We start from the raw sequence: 22,997 nt of genomic DNA, 5'->3' as shown, positions 1-22,997 counted from the left end.
CTTGATAAAGACCCGAATGGCTGAAACGTTGGCTCAGTTGTTTTTCTGTGAAACCATGAATCTTTTTTGAATAAATCTCATATACTTATTTGACTTTCTATTTTTGTGTGCCAAGGTATTTTTTGATATAGTTGAACCTTTTGACCACACCAAGGGTACACCTGTACTTGGTATATACAATTTTACACTGACAGATTCCCATAACAATGAATTAGGCTCAACGCAGATCCTTGTCAGATTCCACTGGTGACATTCTCATTGATTAGTTCCTGTTCCTTCATTCAGGTTTTCCATTTGGATAGCTGACGAAAAGAAGTCAAAGTGAACCTCCAAAGAATCCATAAAGTACAGAGAGACAAACAGAGTTCAAATGCTTTGGGAGCTTTTTCTGGCAGTGAGCCTTTTCAGGCAGGCATAAGAGCGTAGTAGAAAAAAAAAGTCCACGAGATTATCTTTTAGCTGCAATTTCACAGCTTAGTCTGAGAAAATCAATGTTCCGTTTCTGTGAATAAGGCAGACCTTTGCAATATACAGATCATTTTAATCTTGACATGTAAAAAACAGCAATGTGGTATTTGTTAACATGACAAAACCCAACATGCGAGCAATACGTGTTAGACTACACACATTACCTTGCAACACTCTTTGCTTATAGAATATTTTGGTAATATTGTGAATGGAGTTCGATGACTTAAAAAGCACAAGAGTCCTGTATATTTACATTCCATCTCCGCAAGAATATAACCTGTGCCATATCCATGGTGAAATATTGCCTTTCTACAACATCACCAGCCCATTATTATAATCCACAGTAACCAGAGCCTATGGCATCCTGCTAACAGTACAACCTTCATTGTTAATATAACAATGCGATGGCAAATGTGTCCAAAACAACTACAGGCTGACATCTGTATCAGAGCAAACTATATGGCTACTCATGCACATTAAAAATATGTACAACGTGGTGGGAGCCTTCTTATAACTACATAGCGCCTGTCGGTTATTACATCTATTTTCCTGAACTAATAAGTGATAAAAGCCCTTCCTAGATAGCTCAGTCGTAGTATGCATGAAGGCGCAGATTCTAATTCATGGAGACAGAAGGAACAAATTGTGATGTCAGCCAATATCCTGGTGCCACCGGCTGGGAAATTATCTGAATGGACATACACTTCAAGGGCAAAGTGCTAGGATTTGTGCTATAAAGAGAAATGGGAGCAATGCACAAGAAAGGATCAGTTCAGTGGCAGACATGGCGGCTTATTTAGCAGGTTTGGCTTCTGTTGGATTTTCTCCGGTATCCAAAGTCTTCAAGAGCCTGAACAGGCCAGCCGCTTCCCGGATCCTGCTGAACTCTATGCAGAACGCCTGAACCTCTATGAACAAGTCCTGGACATTAATTATCTTGTTCCTTATTAAAGACTGGAGGAAAACGCATACTAGTCTCACCAACCGATTCTGGAGAGGGGAAAAAAAAAAAAAGATAGGCATGTCTGTAAATATGAAACAAGACCACAAAGTACAGGATTTATGGCCTTAGGAGTCACTTCACAATTCATTTACTCATGCATATGAAGATCAGTCATCAGATTTCACATACAAAGTGCATACATCATAACATACACATTAATATGACAAAATAATCATTTTGAAAGCTTAATCTCATCTCAGCCCATTGAGAGTAATTAAATTCCTCAATATCCTTCCGCTCTGCTGCTGCTGCCGCCGAGATCTCACATTGCTAAGTACAAGCTGCAATTGTCAGTCAGTCACACTGGGTGGGTGGAAACGGAATACACTTGGACTCATGCTCTTCCTCACACTCTAGCAGAACTCAAAATGCTGATTATTAGGATTATACAGCTATTCTTACATGGACTTTCAAAGTAAGTACACCAGTATCAGGTCTAAGATCAGCATAACAAGGGTTTCCAATACTTTTACATTGATGACTTATCCATAGGATAGGTCATCAATGTCTGATCGGCTGGGGTTCAACACCCGGCAAATCCACCAATCAGCTGTTATCAGTGTCGGCGGACACTGGCTGGAATTACTTGCTTGCAGAGCTGGCCGTCTACTTCTAGTGGCTGCCACAGGATACTACACATATGCCTCCTATTGATTTCAATGGGAGGCAGATGAGTGGTACCCTGCAGCTGCCACAACAAGTAGGCTACCAGTTCCACAAGTAAGGACTTCTGTCCGGCAACACTGATAAGAGCTGATCAGACGTTGATGACCTATCCCAAGAATAGGCCATCAATGTATAAGTAGTGGCCAACTTCTTTAATAACTTATGGAATGTACTGTGAAATGTGTAGACAGATCACCTTTAAGAAACTGAAGTTTCTTAAAGGGTGTTGTCCACCACTTGACAAACCCAGCTTAATCCATTCAGGACCAGAAGTGAAATAAAGCCCATGTACTGATCTCCTGCTGTGGTTAAAGTAATAAAGCGATGACGGTGTTCCAGCAATGACATAACATTGTTGTTACATTCTGGCTGCAGCTCATCAATATTTCATCAGGGCTGATGTGCGCCCTGATGAAACAGTAAAGGTTGTGGCTAACAAGCAGCTGCTCATTGGCTCCAGCCAACACGTGACACCTATAGTCTGTCACTACCGGGAACATTGCTGGCACGGCTCTCCTCCCGGAGGGGAGGAAACAAGGTCTTCATTTTAATTCGGGTCCTGAGTAGATTAAAGGGGAAAGTGATGTCCACTACAGCTTAAAGTAAGAAATGACTCCACATCCAATGTGAACCGTTGCTTAATACAATTAAATATACTAGCATAGGAGGGCCGTTAATAAAATAAAACACAATCAGGGTTTTTTTTTTGTTTTTTTTTAGATTGCTCAACTGTAGTTACATGCTCATTTAAAGCACATTTCCACTGACTTAAGAAAATAATTTTCCTTCCAGAATAGTAGATCTGAATATTGGGTCCTTCCAGTGGACCAGTATGCATAAAGAATGGTTGTTCTCCAAGTCGATAAAGCTTAGTGCCTCAGTCAGCTGTGCTGTGGAGCATTAACCACATACCGTCAGATCACTGGCTTTTCACTTCCTAATGGACGCGTCACTTTCCATTAGGATGTGTATCTTCAGCCTGGGATTGTGATCCTAGGGCTATGGCTTCCTAACTGTGCTCAATTCCCCCTGTTTTCAGAAATAGAGCAGAGGAAATTGAGTGAAGTCAGTGTTTGCAGAGGCACCAAAGTTACTGTGGACAATAGGGACCAATACATACAATACACATATAATGTCCTGTCTGTATACTCTTTTGCCTCCCTCTGCCCAGGAGCTGTGATATGATCAGACCATGCTCCCATACAGTCAGACACAGACATTACACAGTACACAGGAGGGACACATTTTTAAGATTATCTCAGCACAGGACTATTCTACTTTTTTTTTTTTTTTTTTAAACACATCCAATTCTGGAAATTATTCTTATTCCAAGATCTATGGATTAAAGTGTACTTTGGTTGTGGGTAGACATGGGCAAACCCAAACAGTAAAGTTCGGCGTCCGTACCTAACACCTACTGTGTCTGTGTCGCACTGTCATGTGCAGGATAGCGCAGCAAACACTGCTTCTGATCGGCAGAAAACTCATTACCACTGGTCAGACATGATTATACCGCTGATCAGAAGCCAGGTTTGCCGCGCTGTCATGCATATGCCGCTGTCATGGATAGCGGGATTTAACAGGTTGACAGCGGCAAGTGGAGTATCATTCCACCCGTAGCTGTTAAAGGCACATGATGACTCATTAAATCAGTCATCATGTGTGGGGAAAGATGCAGGATCACACCCTGACAAGGACATGACATATGATGTAAATATTTCATTTGTCATGAAGGGGTTAATGTGAACTTTAGGAATTGAAAGGATTGTCCACCGTTTAATCTACTGTAATGCAATCTGTCTAGGTTTTGAATTCACCAAAAAAAAGTGAATTCATCATCTCACCAGTAAGTAATGGCTTGGTGGGTGCGGTGCACGGACGGATTGTGGGTCAGTTCCTGGGTAGTGGATAAAGTAGAAGGTAAATGGCTCCAGCATCCACAGATAGAAAAAATGTCTTTGTTAAAAATCAGAGCACTATAATATAGTGTGGATCATAAGCCTAAATAATTGGTTTCGTGGTCATGTAAGTCATAAGTGCCACCTATACCCAAACCAACTAGGTTATAAATGGCTATCAATACGTGATTAGCCCCTGGTATGTGCCTTCAGTCAGCCTAAATAAAGTGATGCACAAAGCATGATAATTAGGAATATACCGTAATAGATCACTTATAATTCAAGCCTATTGGGAGTGCAAGTATCCATACATAATATCCAATATGCGTCACGAGTCAGTAAACGCTTCTGATTTACGTCACCACTAAACCAGCTATTTACACTTGTTTTACATTGTAATAGCGCAGGGATTAAAAGGCGACCTGACTAGCCCCCCCCCAATTCCCTCCATCATTTCTAGATTCCTTATACTCTGCCTAACAGTGCTTTTATTCTGGAAAACACATTAAAAAAAAAAATCTATTAAAGTATTTTTAAAATCTGTTTTTAATATCCAAATATCTTTCTGACTAGTTGATGGGGCGTTTGCTTTCCCAGACTACTTTACCCACTCAGAACGTTATCACTCCTCAGTGGTAACAGGATTTGCGGATGGCGGCGTCTCACACATGCGTGCGACTTTACTTCCTACAGGTCACTGCACCTCTGACGTCCGGTGCCCACTTCCTGGCTTCAGAGGAGCACTGCGCAAGTCTGGGAGAGGAGAAGATGGCCGACGCCTCGTAAGCTCTGCTCTTCTGACGCCAGGTTTCTTCCGGACATGCACGGAGCGCCAGGCAGCGTAAACCCAGCTTCAGAGGCGCAGTGACGTGTAGTAAATAAAGTGGTGCGCATGCACAGCAGTGCGCTTATATGCAGAGCGGGGCGACTAGTCTGGGAAAATAAAAGTCCCATCCACTAGTCAAAAGGATATTTGCATATTAAAAAGACTTTAAAACACTTTTTTTTAAGTATCTGTTAATGTGTCATCCTGTATACAGGGCTTGTTAGGCAGGGTATGCATAAAGGACTATACAAATGCTGGCGGGTTGGGGATCGGTCAGGTTCCCTTTAAGGGCACTATATGGGCTTGAAATGCATAGGCCGAGTGTTACTTTTTTAACTTTTTTTTTTTTTTTTTTTTTTTTTAGAGCAACTGATTATTTTTTTGCTAAAAATTAAAATTATGAAAAGTTATTCTTCAGGTCTGCAGATGCTGCGGCCATTTACTTTCTACTGTGAATACACCAGGTCTTCATACAGTTATCTGGGACAATGGCCAAAGGAATACATTTTAAGACTTTTTTTTCCCACTTTTAAAATTTTAGGCAGAAAAGGTTAAGACAAATGTTCAAGATATGGTTGCAGCCCCCTATAATATTATTTGTATAGGATGGTCTCATTCAAATTCACTTACCTGCATATACTTGTCCTTAATCTGCTCACATGTGGATATACAATTGGAGATATAAAGATGGATGAATTCTGGAGGTAGATCGACTGCTGTTGTAAGCCTGCAGATTAACAAACAACAATTGGGGTTTTTTTTCGTGACATATTGTGCTTCATGATAGTTATACATTTTGGACAATATGATGTGTGTATTTCTGAAAATATCGAAAATTTAAAAAAAAAAAAATTGAAAGTTTCACGATTTTCAAATGCAAAATTTTTTATACCTCTAAATCAGATAGTTACACCAAACAAAATAGTTAATAAAAAAAAAAACATTTCCCATATGCCTACTTTACATCTGCATAACTTTTTTTTTTTTGGAAGTTAGAAGGGTTCAAAGTTGATCAGCAATCTCTCATTTCTCCAAAACAATTTTTTGTTTGTTATTTTCATAAGGATAACAGGAGAAAATGAACCCCAAAATGTGTTGTGCAATTTCTTTTGAGTACGCCAATACCATATGTGGGGAGAATCCACTGTTTGGGCGCATGGCAGAGCTCAGAATGGAGGGAGCACCTTTTGACTTTTTGAACGCAAAAATAGCTGGAATTGAGAGTGGACGTCATGTCAGGTTTAGAGACCCCTGAAGTGCCTAAACAGCAGAAACCTCCCACAACTGACCCCATTTTGGAAACTACACCCCTCAGGGATTTTATTCACAGTGTAAGATACCGCTTACTGCCTGTCTTGGGGGACACTCGCTTGGAAACGGGATAGACGCACACAGGCACGATTTTCTTACAAAAACAGTCTATTTGGTTTATTTCCACATCAGCATAAAGCGCAACCTCAGGAACTTGGTAGTATGCAACAGCCTGAACACCGTCTGTACACATTCAGCTTTACAGTGGAACCACAGTCCCTCACTGACCCCGGTCGGCATAACACGGATTACAGTCCGTTACCTGTTGGCGACCATCACACAGGTTCCCGGATCCCTCTTATCCTCAGAGGTATCCCACAGACATCTCTCACTGACCTCAGTCAGTATCACTCACGGTTATCAGACCGTCCACTCCGGAGGTATCTCACAGACCTCCTTGCTCTGGCTCAGACTAGCCAGCATTCGCTCCAATGTGCCAAACACACCTCCATTACATAGGTGTAACCACACCCAGGTATCTAGCACATGGCTAGTCAGGTGATCGTGACATCACCACAGGTCCTCAAACACACAACCATCTTAGGTATTTAGACACATCCCTTTGGGTGGGTTTGTAGGTGACTGGACCCACCAATCTCTCCAATCACCTGGAAGCCTTCCCAATGTAAAGCAAATCCCTCAGCAGTAGATCTGCTGAGCAAAACATGTCCAGGCTTCCATCACAGGGCCACCCACCACTTCGATACATACCGCCCATTAATCACATGACCAGTCGGTATGCCACAACAGGTATAGTAAGTGTTTTGAACCCAAAAGGTACTACACAGAATTTGACAACATTAGGTTGTCATATTGAATATGTTGTCATTAGTGTTGAGCGCAAGTGCTCGCTACTCCAGTTTGCATCAGATACACACCGAGACATGCTCAAGTGCATGTTTTGCGGCTATTAGACACCCAAGAAAACATGCGGGAGTTGCCCGTGTCATGGCCAGGGTCCCACTAGAGTATCACATCTGATGAGGAAGTATCAGATGTGATATGCTGATGATCCTCGGCTCCAGCTCTATTGCTAGCGGTAGCCGAGTGTCATGCGTCTGTGCTCCCACCCTCTGGCATGAGAGAATCGGAGCACAGCTGCGGAGGAGGCAGAGAAAGTAATTTCTCCATCTCCTCTGCTGCCAGTGTCGTAAGGATCGCACTGCACCTGGGTGATATCCAAGTGCAATGCGATGTTACACACACACACACACACACACACACACACACACACACACACTTAGGCTAAGTTCACACTAAGCGGGTTTTGTTTGTTTTTTTGCAGCAAAACCGGATCACTTGGCAGGAAAGAAGAAGCTGCAGCCAAAAAAAAAAAAAGCAGGTTTTCCTTGGTTATTTTTTGTGGTGGTTTTCGCATGCTATATTTGTCTTTTGTGCATGGTGATAAAATTTAGTATAAAAAAAAAAAAAAAGTCCTATTCCAAAGAATGAGGTATTGGCACGAAAAAAAAAAAAACATGCAAAAAAATGATACCTGCGTTTTTTCACCACCTATTCAAGTCAATGGGTGAAAGAAGCGACATGCTCTACTGTGCAAAAAGTCAAGCAAAGCACAAAATACTGATGACAAAATAACTAAGCTGTGTGCATCAATTTCTAAAATTTCATAGGCTTTGCTGGTACTGTAAAAAGCAGCTGAAAATTATTAAAAAACGCAGCAAGATCGCCCAGTGTGAACTTAGCCTTCTATGGGTGCATGCGATCCACACTTGGCAGGCAATCGCAGCATGCAATCCGATCGGGGGGGGGAAAAAAAAACTCCACCATTGAGAACAGATCTATAGGATGAAATTAGTATGAATGCAATCCGATTTTTAGCAGCGAATGTGAACTTTGGCTACTTCTAGAGACTGTTAGCTTGGCTGTTTATTGAGAAGGGGAAAATACCTGCAACGTTTATCATAAAAGACACTACATTAAAACATATGCACCCGCAGAATACCGAGTGATGGCATTGGAATAACTCCAGCCTTTGTAAGTGAGCTTTGTACAGAAGAAATGCTGTTAATGTTTCACTTTTGCAGTCATAAAACACATTGCAAAGCTAAGACTTGTTTCTGTATATCACTTTTGGTTAGACCTCCTGCTGCCATGGCAACAGGCAACTGTCAGGACACTGATGGAGGGAGGCCTCCTCTGATAGGGGTTACCAGATGGTTAAAGCACTGCTCTGCCCTACAGTAACCATGCGATCACAGGAATCTGCAGTGCCACACGGTGCCAGGATAGAGGTACTGCAGCCACACAGAGTGCTCTGCAACAACAGACAGAGCTATAATGGATGAAGAAGTTAACCCCTTCTCAGAGTAAGACTTCAATTAACTTCCCCTGACAGGGTCCACGCATTTGTAGAGGGGGCTCAGACACTCATCTCCATCCATGCTCAGCTTATTCCGGTTAAATTAGATAGCTGCCATCAGTCCCTAACAGCCATGGTTGAAGCTGAGCTCTGGCCGTTAACCATTTCGATGCTGATGTCAACCACCGACAATGGCATTTAAAAGGAACGTATATAGGCTTCCATCGGTCCTCCGTGACACAATTGTGGGGCACAGATGGGTAATCATGGCAGCCATGGGCCTGGGAAGGCCACTGTTGCTGCCATCTTGATACAGCCAAAGGCTGCGCTGTGCTATATTATCATATTACAGTTTATGGTGTAAGTGACTTGACAATTGCAGAATTTCACTTTTTTATGATTTCATGCCATTCAGAATGATTTTTTTACCCATTTTTTAAGCACTTTGTATGGCAAAATGAATGGTGTCATTGTGAACTATAGCTTGTCTTGCAAAAAACACAAATCTTCAAATTACATATATGCATTTTTTCCTCATCGTACTCGGTTATAGGATATAGATCTCTCTCTCATTCTGATCAGAGTAGGGTGAGGGGAAGTTACCAAGCATCTCACACTTACCTATTCACTACTTCCATCGAATGCAGGGACATATCCATGTTGACCAGAACAGAAAAATACTCGGTAATTTGGCTTGACTGCATTAATTTTAACAACATTTCAATGGCAACCAAAGGATTATTTTCCACCAAGTCTGGAAGCTTAGCAGGTGTGAGGCCGATGTGGTAAACCAGTTTGGGGTCTTTCTCCAACTCCCCGAGTAGCTGTAAGCAGTAAAGAGAGGGAAATGTTAGCTCCAGACTGAATGGACTACAGGGAGAAGCTAAATGACAAGAATCCTGACCAGGACACCTGCACAACTTCACATCAGAACGACTTGTTCACTTACTCCGGGTGCACACAGGGTCAGGAATCGGAGGCGCTTTGGAAGCAGCACATGTCCACTCCGTCCAATGCGCTGCCGGCCACTGAATGCAGGTGAATCAGCAGGCGATTACTGAGCTGTGTGTAATCACCGCGTCCGATACATTGTAAGGGTGAGATTTATCTTGTGGAGGCTCGTGTCTCCGCAAGAGAAATACCATGCTGCAGTCTGGAAAGACGTGTCACATGTCCGTCTCTGCAGGGAAGCAGCGGGTGTCGGTGCATGCATAGTAGGCATGGTATTTCTTGAAATCCCATCCACTACGCTGTAACATCTGGATGCTGCAGATGTATGCAGCGTCCAACCCGCAGCGTTTACTGACCGTGGGAACGTATACACAGTTAGTTTGTGAGCAGATCTATAAAAATGCTAAGTTTGGAAGTGGAATTATGCAAAAATCAACCAAAAACATCCTTCTCCGTTCATCCACCCCACAACTGTACTTGTCATGTAATGCAGCCATAATGTTAGAAACAGACCCCTGTCAGTCCCTAAAACATAGAATGTTACTGCTATATTTAGATCAGGAAACCACTTTATAAGTGACCCCAATAACTGACAAAAGGTAAAATCCAAAAGAAAAACAAACTACCCTTCACAACGTGATTTGTCTAACGTTTTCTACTTTGATCTTATGGTCCACGTGGTTGGAGACTGGACAGGTCGTAGTGTATTTCAATTTAAAAATTAAAGCTCCGTGTTTTTGCTATGTCTCCAGAGCTCAAAATTAGGCCACTTTCCCACATTCAGTATCTGTGAGCCAAAACCAGGAGTGGGTGAGAAATATAGAAGTGGTGACGTGTTTCTATTATACTTTTCCTCTGATTGTTCCAGTCCTGGTTTTGGCTTACAAATACTGAGGTAAAACACCGGCCACATACTGAATGTGTGGACGTGGCCTAATTTCGAACATAGAAGTAAAGTTACAAACAAAAAAAAAAAAACTGACCAGCACATCCCAACTAGTGTGAACAGGTGCCAGCTAACATAACAATTCTACGAATATACAAAGCTGCACTCTGGACTGTTTAGAATGGTAAATCTAGGAAATTGGGTAAGTGCTATATTATGCACATATGGAATTTTGGAAAATTGTAAATGCAATATTGGTATAGGAAAATTTACAGTATAAGGAAGTCCAAGAGAGGCCTCTTATCAGGACATGGACCCAACTATAAGGTACGCATTGACATTGCAATTGGGCTCATATACATTGGCCAATTTATGTGCCAAGTACAGGGTTGGACTGGCCCAACTGAAAATTCTCCAGGCTGGCAGCTGCCTAGGGCCCCCTAGCCAGTGGCACATCGCTAACAGCACACCATGCAGCTGCTATTGGGCCCGTGAGTCAGGGGGGCCCGCCTGGTGCCAGGCGCTGGGAAAGGTCAGAGAGGCCCGGCGCATGCGCACTGCAGTACTTTGCTCAGCCCTCAACAGGGCAGACAAAGTACGCCTGCGCAGGAGCCACGGCAGGAAGCAAAGAAGAGGACCTCATCTTAGGAAGATGGGAGGCCCCGGACCCGGACCTGTGACGCCCATCGTACCGGACAACAGCGGGACCGCCCCTGGGGGAGTATAATCTAACCTCTTTCTCATCTTTCAGGATACATCGGGGGCTTATCTACAGCATTATATAATCACGGAAGCCAATGCCAGATATCCAAATAAAGTTTAACAATTTCTTTATTACGGTAAATAATAAAATTAAAATAAACACAGACGGAGATACAAATGCAAAAAGCTAACACCACCATATACTGGATAATATGGAATAATAAGAAAGTATGTATATAAAAATCCACATACTGACGATCAGTTTAATTAACATCAAGGTCTAGAAAGACGCAGAAACTCCCAATCCTAATCCTTATGACCAAAGTAAGACCATAATATATATGTGCCCTGGATAAATTAATCAAAGTGCAGTGCTTAATACATGTATAGCCACATAGGGATAATATACAAAGTGCTTAGTGCCATATAAATAAATAATTGCAGTAGTGCAAATAAGTTATGTATCCCAGACTGTTTATAATCATACCGCTACTGCCATAGCCATGTTGGTATAAAGACTATCAGGGGGTAGAATGCAATCCATAGCAAATGCTTCATAAATATGCGCCTAAATATAAACTATAGTAGAAAAAGATAGATACATAACCTGTATATGTGGTGTCTTCCCCGACGCGCGTTTTGCTTCTTCTTAGGGGGTCTGTATAGCACATTAAGGCTGCTCATTCTATTTATAGTCCTGCTTTAACATTGGTGACAGCGGTGTAACAATGGCGCTCACGCCCGTGTTCCAGGACGCCGCGCCTTCGCAGATCAGCGTCATACGTCACTGGTCCGAGCCCCCATCCGATGCGTCAGAATGGCGGGGCGGAGTCAGATGACGCGAAGAGACGCATTGCCACGGAGATGCCAGCTTCCGGACACCGGCCGAGCGCACTCACCACTGGGAAGAACAAATACATGTAATACGCGTGGAGGGAATAAGCGCATAGAGGTGGAGGGAGCTACTATCATAACAGGAAAATCCCCACTAAGTATATATCATGCATTTCATATACTGAATATAATAATAAATATTGTGGTGAATATATAAAAAGAAACATAAAAATATATATACAGAATAAAGAACAAACTTAGTGGCACAAATTAAAACCACTAAATTCAAGTGATTAAACAAGTGATTAATTCATCTAAAATGCAGGTGATTAACCTATCTGAAATACAATTAACAGACTCACAATTAGAAGTTCTAGGCTTAGGACTAACGTTTTCTCCTGTTTCCCCCTTTGATTTATTTTCAGCGATAAAAGACCTCCATCTTTTTTCGCGTAAATTAGTTTTAAAAAAATTACATGATAAATCTAATAGGGGTGAAGAATGGAGTAGAGATGAAATGGAAACCATAACAGTATTGGAAGAATTGAGGGATGAACAACAGGATGATTCACAAGTGAGTAGAAAATTTGTACCACCTATCCCTAAAAAGTTTCCTCCCCTAAATCTGTATCCCAATAGCGAACGGTTTGTCAAATTGGTGACAAAAGAATTTGAGCAAATCTCTAGAGGGATACATAATGACAACTTGACCTATGAACAGAGAGCAGCTTTAAATGAACTTAAAAATCTTAGGGGAGTTGTAATTAAACCCGCTGACAAGGGGGGAAATATTGTTATATGGCCACTAAAACAATATGAAAAGGAAGCGTTTAGGCAGCTCAGAGATACAACATGTTATAAGAAATTAACTTATAACCCCACTTTGGCATTTCAGAATGAACTGCAGGAAATACTTGAGAAAGCTTTCCAAGAAGGAATCATAACTAAGGATTTGAGAGATAATCTTATACCTACCTATCCCAAAACAGCGTGTATATATTTCACTCCCAAGATTCACAAAAGTCTATCTGTTCCACCAGGACGACCGATAGTTTCGGGAAATGCAAGTTTATGTGAAACCATAAGTAAGTATCTTGATTTCCACCTAAAACCCATAGTTCAAACATTGCCTTCATACATTAGAGATACGGGAGATGTTTTGGGAAAAATTGAAGGTATTCCTATGGAAGAAGACATGTGGCTGGTCACAATAGACGTTGAATCTTTGTACACGTCAATTCAGCACAATGACGGGATAAAGGCAGTGCAAACATTCTTGGCAATGACTGATTATGACATTGAATTCACTCAGTTCCTTATCTCCCTTTTATGGTTTGTGTTAGAACATAATTATTTTATTTTTAAAAGCACCATATATCTGCAAAAACAAGGGACTGCTATGGGGGCGGCATCTGCCCCCTCATATGCAAATTTATTTTTGGGGGCATGGGAGAGGACAATCTTTTTCACCAATCCAATAGCATATATTGAGAGGGTCCTGTTCTGGGCACGTTTTATTGATATTTTCTTAATTTGGCAGGGCACAGAACAGGACCTTCTCTCTTTTGTGGAAATACTTAACAACAACCCCATGAATATTAAACTAACCTGCAAATATAATCAATGCAGTATAGAATTTTTGGACATTTTGATTTCTAAGGGACCCCAAAATCTATTGGAAACTGATGTTTTTCGAAAAAGTACCGCTACAAACTCGTTATTACATGCATCATCTTCATATCCTCGTCCATTGGTGAATGGAATACCTACTGGCCAATTTCTACGGATCAGAAGAATATGTTCGAATGACACTTTATTCAACAAACAGGCCGAGGACCTTACAGAGAGATTTCAAAATAGAGGATATTCCAATAGGAGTATTAAAAGAGGTTATAAGAAGGCAGCGGCAAAAAGGCCAATTGATCTAATTCAACCTAAAATAAGAACAACTAAAAAGGAATCAAAGGTGAGATTTATATCTACCTACAGTGGCAAATGGGTTGATATGAGGCAGGCCCTCAAAAAATACTGGGCCATACTGAAAACTGACTCTACCATTACCAAACATGAGAGTGATATTCCATCTATCACGTATAGAAGATCTCGTAACCTAAAAGATATGCTGGTACACAGCTACTATGCTGGAGAAGATGTGAATAGAGCTTTTGGCTCAAAAGGACCTAAATGGGGGTTTTATCCATGCAATGATTGCATTGCATGCCCCAATATGCAAAAAGCACTGACATTTAAATCGAGTGACGGCTTGAAAATATATACCATTACCCAACATATCACATGCAACACCATAGGTGTGATATATTATGCCACCTGCCCGTGCCGGAAAATTTATGTGGGCCTTACATCAAGACAACTTAAAATCAGAGTTAGAGAACACTACAGAGACATAATCAATGCACGTGAAGTAGACAACATCTCGGAGTTGAAACCAGTACCGAGACATTTTAAACTTGCCCATAACTGCAATGCCAAACTTCTAAAAATATCAGGAATTGACAAAGTATTTATAGATCTAAGAGGTGGCAACTGGAGAAAAACCCTGGCACAACTAGAGGCAAGATGGATTATGAAAATTAACTCTGTTCAACCTTATAGCCTAAATGAAGTCCTTAGCTTCGCCCCTTTCCTATAGTCCGTATTGTTTTTAGTATTTTAGCTCATGTTTTAAATATTCTGCTTTTATTAATATTTGTATGTATTTTTGTATTTTAGTTCTAATACATATTCTATTTGAAAATGAATTTTGTCCTCTTTGGTGCCTGGGATGGAGTTGCTTATTTGGAGATGCCTGGAGAAATTACTTAATGGTGGTCCTATGGTATCTGGGTCCGGATATGAAATACATAAACAGAAAGAAAAATATGAATGAGAATATAAAGGGAGCATTTTTCTGTCTATATATCTGCATATATTTTATTATTTTTTCTCTACGTCCATTATTTGGATATGGACACTTTAATTTTTATTTTTTGATAACATGGTAATATATGCACTGTATATTGTATTACGGTTTAATGTTTATTTATTATCTTATTTTATGTTTACGTTTATTATCTGTCCATATACACTTTAATATTATCTTGTGGTGTAATTGTGGTAAAATATGCACTTTATTATGCACTGTTTAATCACTTGAATTTAGTGGTTTTATTTTGTGCCACTAAGTTTGTTCTTTATTCTGTATATATATTTATATGTTTCTTTTTATATATTCACCACAATATTTATTATTATATTCAGTATATGATATGCAAGATATATACTTAGTGGGGATTTTCCTGTTATGATAGTAGCTCCCTCCACCTCTATGCGCTTATTCCCTCCACGCGTATTACATGTATTCGTTCTTCCCAGTGGTGAGTGCGCTCGGCCGGTGTCCGGAAGCTGGCATCTCCGTGGCAATGCGTCTCTTCGCGTCATCTGACTCCGCCCCGCCATTCTGACGCATCGGATGGGGGCTCGGACCAGTGACGTATGACGCTGATCTGCGAAGGCGCGGCGTCCTGGAACACGGGCGTGAGCGCCATTGTTACACCGCTGTCACCAATGTTAAAGCAGGACTATAAATAGAATGAGCAGCCTTAATGTGCTATACAGACCCCCTAAGAAGAAGCAAAACGCGCGTCGGGGAAGACACCACATATACAGGTTATGTATCTATCTTTTTCTACTATAGTTTATATTTAGGCGCATATTTATGAAGCATTTGCTATGGATTGCATTCTACCCCGATAGTCTTTATACCAACATGGCTATGGCAGTAGCGGTATGATTATAAACAGTCTGGGATACATAACTTATTTGCACTACTGCAATTATTTATTTATATGGCACTAAGCACTTTGTATATTATCCCTATGTGGCTATACATGTATTAAGCACTGCACTTTGATTAATTTATCCAGGGCACATATATATTATGGTCTTACTTTGGTCATAAGGATTAGGATTGGGAGTTTTTGCGTCTCTTTCTAGACCTTGATGTTAATTAAACTGATCGTCAGTATGTGGATTTTTATATACATACTTTCTTATTATTCCATATTGTCCAGTATATGGTGGTGTTAGCTTTTTTGCATTTGTATCTCCGTCTCTGTTTATTTTAATTTTATTATTTAATAAAAGAATTTGTTAAACTTTATTTGGATATCTGGCATTGGCTTCTGTGTTTTTGTAGGATTTTCTTGAGTTCTGGGAAGTGCCATATTTGTAGCCATTTCTCTATATGATATGAGCATTATAGAATGCTGTAGATAAGCCCCTAATGGTGGTGGCCTTAGTTTATAGGCCTAAAATAGGGTGACAGATTCCTTTTAAATTCCCTACCAGTATGTCTTTGGTGTGTTGGAAGAAACCCACGCAAACACGGGGAGAACATGCAAACTCCTTGTAAATGTTGTACTTGGTGGAATTTGAACTCAAGACGCCAGCGCTGCAAGGATGCAGTGCTAACCACACCAAAAATAGATAATGTATTTAAAAAAAAAAAAAGACACCACACAACAGGACCCAGAAAAAAGGGGGTGTAAGCAGCAAAAAGTCACATATAAAGTACCAACTATGGCAAAGCAAAACTACATATATTCAAGTTGGAATTTGCAATATGTAAAATTACAAGTTGATAAGAATTTTCCAGCTATTGATAACACACAATTTATAAATCTATGTAGGAACAATGAACGTGGAAATACTATAGTAAATAATAAAATGCTTAAGAAAAAAAACAAACTCATTAATAGTGTACTAAAAATATAATAAGTGTCCAAAATATATAAGTAAGATATCCTTGAGTGTCCACTGAGGACTCAAAATATATGACTATGTCATAAAAAAGTATCGAGCAAAGGGGAATTCGCGTACTACATAAGATACATGATGAAAAAGTCTTACTCCATAGCATAGTGCTCATTTTTTGTGAATAACTTTTTTCTCCAGTATCTATTTTTGGTAACTGAAGTATCGAACATAGCAGTCATAATAGCCGATAGGCAAGATGACATTGTGGAGACTTATCAGTGGCTAAAAGACAAGTTACACTGAATCTTTTCCAACGAACCTAGATATTCTGCTTAGCTTTTTCTTCTCTATGCCGTGCTGGCCACACATCACAGACAGGCCTGAATGTACAGTGTGACAGGGTGCCATGAAACAAGAAGAAAAAAAAAAAAAAAAAAAAACTGATTCACAAATGGTTAAAAAAAACAAATGCAAAAAACAACAAAACTCATTTGCACAACATCTTCTTAGCACGTAGCCACAGCAGCAATCTTCTGATGGCTGCACACTCGACTTCTCTTACCCTTGATAGTTGGTTATTGGGGATAGTACATGCAGTTACTCATGGGCTTTTGAAATGTAGTATTCGATAACATCCATTTAATTAATTAATGACTGCAATAAGTTTGACAAGGTGACAGCTGATCTTTGTAGAAACTTCTCACTCTGGTTTCAGTGGTGGATCCTGTTCCAGAACATTTCTGTGCACCAATATAGCACATGGAAAAGACAACCCTTGTACCATAGCAATGCTAGCTTATAAGAAAAGGGACTAAACAGAATACGGCATGAGGCTATGAATACCTGTGTCTGCTGAGGAGAGGACAATGGACTCTTAAATGCTTTGGCCATTACACGTTTGATTTCAACGCCGGTGCTGTTCTTCACACACATCGATTTGTCCCATTTGATGGCATGATCAGGTTCAATAGGATTCAACCAAGCCAGCTCATCTTCACAGATATGCAGCGGTGGCGGTGGACGAATAAACTCTGGGCGAAAATGGCCTGGAGAGGACGACAAAAGCACAAATAAAAGACTTTCTACAGAGTAAAATATTTATCCTTACTTACTATATAATCTGAAAACTCATTTTACTTTATAAGTACATAGTTAAATATGAAAAGCTGTAGGCTGGGGCCACAATAATGGTGCAAGGCTCCTAACATCCCTCATGATTTCTCAGCTTATAGTGGAGGTGACATGGTAACAATAGCAACAATTAAACGGAAGAGAATACCTTATGTAGCTTAAAAAAAAAAAAAAAAACAAATACCTCACACAAAATGAGACAAAAGAAAGCAGTAACAGAGGGCATCTTCCATTACAACCTTAATGTTACACTTTTACAATGACACATACTTTCTATTGGTGGCTTTGGGCCACTAACTAAGGCTTCCGTAATTTGTGATGCAACTGAACTGTCAAATCCAGAATTAGAAGAATCCGGATCAGGGTCACTTAGGATGCTCGGGAAACTGGCTTTGCTCTGTGTCGGGAGTTCAGACTGTCGCTCTAAAGAGAAAAGAAAAAAACAATATAAATTATTGAAACTAATTCGCAAAAGCATTTGCCTTCATTTTCATTAGGTATAGTAGGCAAGTAGAAAGTTAGAAAGTACAAGACTTCACACTTATGACACCTTTTCATATAACATTTTTATCTAGCTACTAGGCATCTAAAGGAGATGTTGATTACTCTTTGCCTGCACTTTCTGACAGGGGTGAGGAACCTCAGGCCCCCCAGGCAGATTCCCGGGGACCACAGTGCTCGGGCATCAGCTCATTTTGACGGCTGCTGGCCATTTAATTTCTTCATACAGTGCAAGCAGATGCTTGCGTCATACACCACAGAAAGCTGCAGTACGTGCAATGAAAGATTGTGTCCCCACACTGGATGTACTTTGTAGGCAGAGTTAGTGACTGATGCGCTCTCGTCCCACAGTAGAAGACGGCAGCCCCAGCGTCTCCTGTGATGTCTATGCCGCAGTCCCAAAGCGTTTCCTGTGACATCCCTGACCCGGCGTCTCCTATGTGATGTCTACGCCCCTGCATCTCCTATGTGATGTCTACGCCCCTGCATCTCCTATGTGATGTCTACGCCCCTGCATCTCCTATGTGATGTCTACGCCCCTGCATCTCCTATGTGATGTCTACGCCCCTGCATCTCCTATGTGATGTCTACGCCCCTGCATCTCCTATGTGATGTCTACGCCCCTGCATCTCCTATGTGATGTCTACGCCCCTGCATCTCCTATGTGATGTCTACGCCCCTGCATCTCCTATGTGATGTCTACGCCCCTGCATCTCCTATGTGATGTCTACGCCCCTGCATCTCCTATGTGATGTCTACGCCCCTGCATCTCCTATGTGATGTCTACGCCCCTGCATCTCCTATGTGATGTCTACTGCAGATCTCCCACTACTTGAGTTCTACATTTCTATATATGTAGCACGAGCAGGGATGGATTTCACCCCCCGTGCGGAGACCTGCAGTGTAAAATACAGGTGTTTGGTACGACTTACTGCTGCGAGTTCTTTACAAAACTCATTATAGCAAAGAGTAGCCTGAGTTTACAACTAACGCAAATCTGAAAAAGCAGTTAAGGGAAACATCATTCATACCACCTAATATTACAGCCACAAAAAAAATGAAGCAGTTTCAGCCGTCACATTATGGGAGGAATTAATTAAAAAGTTTGACCAAATGTAGCAGAGAAACTTGATAATTTTGTATGGCCCCCAAATTATGGTATAAATATCCAAATGGCTCTTGGCAGAAAAAACAAACAAACAAAAAAAAGTTTCCCACCCCTGGTCTATGACATGACATTTTCATATACTCCCCCGATTAATCATTTTTGAGGAAACTCGGTCACTGCTGGTTAGTGAGTATCTGGACCCCTTTATGAAATGATCAAGGAAACGTCCCAATCGCTTGGGTCAGATTGTTTCCTCTATACTATTCTACATCTCTGAGGAGGGGCGACGGTACATGGAGCCGGCATGCTGTGCTTCCTAACCCTGGGTGATGTGTATTGTAGTCTTCCGGTAGTGCCATCCGTCCTTAGCCCCCTTCACGAAGGTTAGTGACTGTCTACAGCCACATTTTAGTGTCCATATGACCCATATGACAGGCCACAAGCCTGGGTCTGACAGGTGGTCTAATGCCTATATTGTAGTTAGTTCAGGCCAATAGACCTGCAGCCATTATAGATGGTAAGGTGCAAACCATTACAAATCTATTTCTTTAGTATACAAACACAGAGGTCACACCAAGTATTTCTCAGACTTTTTACTATTATATAACATGCTCCTGCAGAGGTTTTTTAGCATGTCCTCATGTAGCAGAGATACTAGGACTGTGCTGTAATGGCCCAAGATCATTTTGACCACTATTCCTAGGAATAACAGGGGCACTGGTCCCATTCTCCAATACAGAACAAGCTATGAATGCAAAGTTACTTTTCAAAAAGAATAAATAAAATAGAATTTTCACATGATCAGCAACTTAAGACGACTTGCTGTGCATATATTCTGCCTGTCACTTTAAACGGCTTCATAAGTCATGAAACAGCTAAAAGGAATGACCAGTCCATTCTTCTGGTGACTTACATTTGGCCACCACTATTTTATACATAGAATGTAAAAAAAGCCCCGCTGGTGGCTGCATCCAAAAAGATGTAAAAACTATATGGTTACGCCAGGATCATATGTCATGTGACATACCCTTACAGTGTACGCTGGCAGACTTGGTGCTGCACGTTACCTGCAAGTGCTAACTGAAGTCCACTGATGTCCACGGCTTGGGCCAAATTGGTCACGTCCATAACGGCAATTTGTCTGGGAGTCTTTTTAAATAGCTCACGGGGCGGTGCAAGCATCAACTGCGACAGGAAGAACTTTTCAGGAGCAGTGATTGGTGGCAGAAATCCTGCAGAAATAGGACGTTTGCTGCAATAAATGCAATAATTATCACATCCCAATACCATGGTGGTCGTTCACATAGGTAGTGAACAGTAATCTAACCAGTGTACAATAGAAAAGTCGCACATACATGCCATGTCCAGAACTAAACACAGGAGCAGCCATCATTCCGGGTATGTCAGAGTTAGTGACAGTCAATAGCACTTACCAGCAATCCCCATGAAATAATGTTTCTCATGAGACTGCATCCTGTTCCTCTATTATTCCTTCTAGAAATGTGTAGAGACACAGACACGGCAGATAGGCCGACCGTACAACCCCGCAGTACTTGGATGTGAACGGTTTTTTTTTTCCAGGCTAGATGCTGCTTTTCTCTGGCGTTTTGTAATCCTGAAGCATCTTCTTTACTAAAATTTTCTAAGAGATACTAGCGAATCCCACCTGACCCTGATGACCATCTATAATGTGGGCACTGAAAATGCGCACACCCACCCGTCACACATAGCGACACAGCCAGCAGAAATCCTGCCGGTGTGAATACAGCCCAAGGTATATGCTCACCCAATGACAGTCCACACACTACATACATAAACCGTGATACAATATTACAATATGAGGGTACAGATACTTAGTGTTTCAGGACGTAAAATAAGAAACGCTGCATATACTTCCCATCGTATTGGCGCCTCCATGCCACAACTACCAGGCCCCTCCTGGCTCATCACCATAGCATGAGGGCATCCATCAGATGACAGTACCCCCACCCCCACTAAGGGACCACGCGTCATATTGCCAGGTAGACAGCAGAGCTTTGGTCCTGCAAACTGGTCTGTAATTATTCCCAAAACCCCAAGTTCCCCCCTGTCCATAGACAATTTTCTGATTGCTAGGGTCCCGACCACTTGGTGATCCTGAGAATGAATCCGTCAGCAAAGGTGTAGTCGGCCTCATCGCCATTCATTGTGTATGGGACTGCTGATCGCTGTCCCCGTCTCATAGACAATTGGATGGAGATCCCATCTCCCAGCAGTGCGGCGGATACTTCTATACAGGACCCTGTGTGCAGAGCGATGGGAGATTACAGCTCTGGAGCATACTGAGTGCAGAGCTGTAACAAGTTATGGGGTCCTGGAGGTGGCCCCCTACATAGTGACACAGGGGCTGTGGATCTGTGATGGCCAGCTGCAGGAGTCCAAGCACTACAAGTCCCAGTGTGCTGCCGACATACAAGGCGATCATGCTCACCCGACAGCGGCCTCTCGGCTTCCTCCGCGGGCGGGGGGTTCAGCAGGTGGGCAAAGATCGCGGCGAAGGGGTTGGCGGCCATCGGCTCCGTGCGGTACATCTCCCACAGCAGGTAGAGGGCGGTGAGCCGCTGGGGGGACGTGGGCAGGAGGTCGGGCTGCTGCAGGAGCATCACCAGCACGGAGCCCACCCGGAAATGGTCGGCCTTGGTGAAGTAATGGTGGAAGGCAGTAGAGAGGCCCTCGAACGTATTGCTGCAGGCCTCCTCCGTCATGATGCCCAGCAGGTTGGACAGCTCCTTCCCACACAGATTCATGGCGAGGCCGGCCGCGTCCCGCGATCACTGCTCCGGCTGCTCTCCCGCCTCTTCTGGCATTTGTCTTCTCGTCCTAGGGAAGGCTCGCGCTGCTGTTGCTGCCGGGCTGCTGTTCTTGTTTTCGCTTGCAATAAAGCTGTAAAAAAAAAAAAAAGGCCACAAACGTTTCGATAGGTCCGTGCTGCGAAATGACGTCACCTGCGTGAGAGCTTACGTGCGCGTTCCCGGTAACGTGTGTGCACGTGAATCTGTCGAGCTGTGCCACCCGATGTATTGTGTAAGAGTGCGCATGTGCAGGAGATTTGTCAGCTAATGTGGGATGAATGTTACAGCTGATGAGGGCACAGTTCATCACTTCCTAGAGCTGCAATGTGAGTTGCACACACTGAGGGTCTGTGTTATGTGACTTACTGAGGATCACTGTCACTGTATCTCCTTGATCTTTTTTGTCCATGATGTATATATGTGTTTGTTAGTGTTTTTTCAATAAACTATACGTTTTTGTTATGTAGCATTGACTCAGGTTTCTCTTTGCATGTGTATCTCATATCTCATAGAGTTGCTACTATACGCTTCTTGGGCGTACTTTATATACGCTGCTCAAAAAAATAAAGGGAACACTAAAACCCACATCATAGATATCACTGAATATTAATAATCTTTATTTTTATATAGCGCTAACATATTCCGCAGCGCTTTACAGTTTGCACACATTATCATCGCTGTCCCCGATGGGGCTCACAATCTACATTCCCTATCAGTATGTCTTTGGAATGTGGGAGGAAACCGGAGTGCCCGGAGGAAACCCACGCAAACACGGAGAGAACATACAAACTTTTTGCAGATGTTGT

General features: G+C 41.9%; 1 protein-coding gene across 1 annotated transcript; it reads right to left on the bottom strand.

Moving 5' to 3' along the window:
- Positions 1–520: 520 nt before the first annotated feature.
- Positions 521–22,296, bottom strand: CNOT11 (CCR4-NOT transcription complex subunit 11). Its single transcript, XM_077296624.1, has 7 exons — positions 21,831–22,296; positions 20,428–20,592; positions 18,022–18,174; positions 17,464–17,666; positions 9,114–9,316; positions 5,492–5,588; positions 521–1,458 (listed from the first exon to the last, which is right to left on the bottom strand). Exons 1-7 carry the CDS (start codon positions 22,144–22,146, stop codon positions 1,261–1,263), a joined length of 1,335 nt encoding a protein of 444 aa, XP_077152739.1. The 5' UTR covers positions 22,147–22,296; the 3' UTR covers positions 521–1,260.
- Positions 22,297–22,997: the final 701 nt, after the last annotated feature.

The sequence above is a fragment of the Ranitomeya variabilis genome, chromosome 3 (assembly GCF_051348905.1).
Source record: "Ranitomeya variabilis isolate aRanVar5 chromosome 3, aRanVar5.hap1, whole genome shotgun sequence".
Taxonomy (NCBI): Eukaryota; Metazoa; Chordata; class Amphibia; order Anura; family Dendrobatidae; genus Ranitomeya; species Ranitomeya variabilis.
This window is presented reverse-complemented; position numbering and strand designations above follow the sequence as displayed.

Coding starts and splice junctions, on each gene's coding strand:
- CNOT11 (XM_077296624.1), bottom strand. CDS start 22,146: ATGAATCTGTGTGGGAAGGAGCTGTCCAACCTGCTGGGCATCATGACG. Junction 17,667..18,021: donor CCCAAAGCCACCAATAGAAA/GTATGTGTCATT, acceptor CGTCCTCTCCAG/GCCATTTTCGCCCAGAGTTT. Junction 1,459..5,491: donor TTAAGGACAAGTATATGCAG/GTAAGTGAATTT, acceptor TCCCCTCTCCAG/AATCGGTTGGTGAGACTAGT.